We start from the raw sequence: 3,969 nt of genomic DNA on the forward strand, positions 1-3,969 counted from the left end.
TCTCCCTTCCCATCCTGGTAACCAACAAAGAAAGTGTCCTTCCATATATAAACCTTTCCTTGACTTTTTACAATAATAAACTAATACAATATTTGTCCTTCTGTGATTGAGTTATTTCACTCAGCACAATGTCCTCCAAGTTCATCTACTTATGTGGTGTTTGGCAGACTCTACATTAATCTTTAGTGTTGAATAGTACTCCATTGTGTGTATGTACTATAGTTTGGTTACCCATTCTTCTGTTGATGGGCATAGAGGTGATTTCCATCTTTTTGCTATTATAAATAGTGCTGTGATGAACATGAGTGTGCATATATCTGTTCTTGTCCTGGCTCTCACTTCTTTAGGATATGTACCTAGTAATGGGATTGCTGGGTCAAATGGTATTTCTAATCCCAGCTTTTTAAGGAATCGCCATACTGCTTTCCACAGTGGTTGTACCATTTTACAGTCCCACCAGCAGTGTATGAGAGTCCCAATCTCTGTACATCCTCACCAGCATTTGTTATTTTCTGTCTTGTTGAACTCTGCCATTAGCACTTGCAAGCCTTTAAGACCTCAGGCACTATGCAGCAAACTAGGAGGCAGAACAGAAGCACTAACCATAACATTGTTGTTGTTGTTGTTGTTGTTATGTGCCGTCGAGTCGGCCCCGACTCATAGCGACCCCTCCTTGGGTTTCCGAGGCAGTATCATTAGGCCGATTAATAGGAATGTCCCATGAAATCATGATCCTAAACCTCCAAACCAGGATATCTTTGTTCATTTTAATATCATGTTTTAAATTTCTTAGTGTCATGTACAAATGATATTCTGGAAGATGTCCCATGTTTTCCCTGTGGTTTTAGCCATCCTTGACTTGCCATCACATATATCCCCCTCTGCAGCAGGAAGCATTTTACAAGCACAGACTGTGCCTACTCACCCATGTGGTGACGTAACTGGAGCTGAGTGGTCCCTGGGTCCCCAGGTGGCCACAGCCCCACCACTCCCTCATTTGTGCATCTGCTCTCAGAGAACTTACATCACTCAACTTGATTACCTGCCTGACTCCTCTCAAAGTCCTTCCCACTGAGAGCTAAAAGCTCTTTCAGCACTCTTAGCTCCTCTGCACCAGGGTCAGGGTGCGGGAAATAAGTCAGGGGAGCATAATTGATCATATAAAAAAAATGGTGCTACACATGTATCAAAGATTTCACTGAACTTGTTAATTAACTTGTCAATTAGAGAAAGAACCAGTGAGATGTTACAACTGATTCAAAGGAGAATTCCAAGAATAATATGTATATAGGCAATAAAACTGAAAGAAAAAAAAAAAACAAACTCACTGCCATTGAGTCAATTCCAACTCATAGTGACATGGTTTCCAAGGCTGTAAATCTTTACAGACGTAGATTGCCCCATCTTCCTTCCATGGAGTGGCTGGTGTTTTTGAACCCCTGATTTTCTGGTTAGCACCCAAATACTTTATTCACTATGCCACCAGAGCTCCTTACATAGGCAAGAAGGAATGCTAAAATGAATTTACAAATAGATGCAAAACCTGCCTTCTCCTCAGGGCAATAAATGTCACCAAAAAATATGACACCATTCATGTCCATTTCTAGAGACAATATCATGTGCATTAGTATCAGTTTCCCCCAACTGGCAGAGTTATAAAGTAACTCAAAGGCAATGAAATGTGGGGATAACCTGGAAAGGAAAGACAGAGAGAACTGGCAGCAATCTATTTTTCCATGTGCCCATGTCAGTATTTCACAATGTGTATAGTGAACGTTGAGGGTTATAAACCAAGATTATACTTTCTTCTCCCCCCTTTTCTCCCACCCACCCACTCATTCTTTGATTTCTGGAACATTCTCAGTAGCTTGGAGAGTGTAAGATTTGGCCCCCTCACTCCTTCGAGCCCTTGGGTGACTGACTGTCTCTGGCCACAGGACCTCCCATTTCTGTTTTCTCTACCTGGAAAGTAGGCGTTGGCAAAATTAGATTAACTATTTAGAGAAACCTCTTTCTGGAACCCTTTATCCATGTAGTTCAAATCTCTACTCTCTGGGATGCAAAACTTCTAGCCACTGTAATGCCCCATAAGGCCAGCAGATGGCAGTAGTTACTCAGCATCGGTGTGGGTGAGCCCCATTTGTGGGCCTGGACCAGTGTTTCTGCTTGGTTACCCTACCACAGATGGGCTTATCAAGTCAGACCACAAAGGGTTACCAGAACTGTACAGGTACCTCTTTGAGTTTCAATGTATCCATCTTCCTAGTGCCACTGGTTGGGCAATCTACTTCCGTAGTGATACCTCCTGGGAAACCCAAGGAGGGGTCTCTTAGTCAGGTCCGACTCAATGGCACATAACAACAACAACAACAGCAGCCACCGGGGGAGAAAACTTACACAGGTGGACCCATTAGAATCACTTGGCTCATTCTGGGTTGCTGACCACAAAGAAGCCCTTTGTGGAAATACAGCAGAACAGTACATGTATCAGGCAGATGTGGATTCAAATCCAACTTCCATCAATTACTAACTGTGTGATTTAGGGCAAAGCTCACAACCTGAGCCTCCTTTTCCTCACTTGTCAAATAGGGATAATAATGCTGACCTTACATATTCATGGTGCCTGCCTGGCACATGGAAGCCTCAGGCCTGGTCTGTTATCACAAAGAGTCTATGGATCTTGTGGTCTTCCCTTCCAGGCTGCTGTTCTGGCTGGGGGCTGAGCACCACCCCCTCCCCCAGCAGAGACCAGATCCCGTCTTCATCTGCCCCTGCCACCCACCTGGGCTCGGAGCTGCTCCTCTTCCTGGGTGGAAAATTCTACGCGGCAATGGAGAGGGACATCCATTTTGGCAACTATCTCACCAATCCTCTCTTGCATGGTCACACACTCTTCTGCAGACAGGAATCCTTCCAGAACCAGGAACCCATCTTCCCGGAACTGCAGGCAGGAATGAGACTCAGATTCCTACCCTCAAAGCCTCCTTATGAAAACTGGTCTCACCCTTCCCCCAAACCAGCAGCTGCAAGTATCTCGTTCATTGCTTTGTCCCCTACAGCACATGGTATCTGCACCCAGAGATGAGCAATCAATATTGGCCACTTAAATGAAGGAAAGAGGAAGGGAAGGTGTTTCTGTTCTTCTCCTCCAGTGGGCTTCAGACACATGAGAATTCTGTTCTTCTCCTCCAATGGGCTTCAGACACATGGGAATTCAACATCATTTATTTATTCAACTAATATTGATGGAGCATCAATCCTAGAAGGTGAAGATCCAGTAATGAGCAAGCCAGCCATGATCCCTGTCCTCATGGCGGTCACAGTGTAGCAAAGGAGACTGTATTAAATAAATCATCACACAAGATTGTCTTACTTCTGCCTCACAGGAAGCAGCACTGGATCTTAATCCTACCCCCTTCTTGAAATTAGAGGTCAGATGCCTCCCCCATACCTTTTTATACCCTCTCCCTTTCCTTCTTTGCACTCAGCACAATTTATGATAGTATGCTTTCTTGTGTGATGATTTATTTCACCAATCCCCTTCGTGGGCCACAAGCACCTCACATTTCCCAGTCTTTTGGCGGGAGCAACAAAGACTATGGCTAAAGGACTATATCAAGTAATTCACTACACCACAGGAGAACTTCAGGAACAAATAGAAGTTGCACAGGAAACAGGGACAACTTTGGTAAATGCTATAACATATACATTTTGCAATAATAGTAACAACCAAAAAATACATATGTGATTATGTAGGCATGTGTAAGTACATGCATGTGCAGATACAGGTGTATCTGTAGGCATATGTATAAACATGTTTGTGTGCACTGCATGTATATACATATATATATAACTACATGGGGGCACAGTTGAAAGGCTTCCTAGACATATCCAACTTGCAAGGTTGGTTTACTGGGTTAACAGGCATAATCTAGGGGGACACCTTGGTCAAGTGGAATAACACAGTTC

The 3,969-nt window shown here is 43.7% G+C and overlaps 1 protein-coding gene across 1 annotated transcript in view; it reads right to left on the bottom strand.

The window, feature by feature from the left end:
* PHYHD1 (phytanoyl-CoA dioxygenase domain containing 1) overlaps positions 1–3,064 on the bottom strand; it is a 17,761-nt gene extending 14,697 nt beyond the window's left edge. The window contains exons 1-2 of the mRNA XM_042781454.1: positions 3,005–3,064; positions 2,783–2,941 (exon numbers count right to left, since the gene is read on the bottom strand). Coding sequence (XP_042637388.1) covers positions 2,783–2,941; positions 3,005–3,064 — 219 coding nt within the window. The remainder of the gene's footprint in view (positions 1–2,782; positions 2,942–3,004) is intronic.
* Positions 3,065–3,969: the final 905 nt, after the last annotated feature.

This window comes from Orycteropus afer, unplaced genomic scaffold, assembly GCF_000298275.1.
Source record: "Orycteropus afer afer isolate SDZICR_OR568_19922 unplaced genomic scaffold, OryAfe1.0 scaffold00123, whole genome shotgun sequence".
NCBI lineage: Eukaryota > Metazoa > Chordata > Mammalia > Tubulidentata > Orycteropodidae > Orycteropus > Orycteropus afer.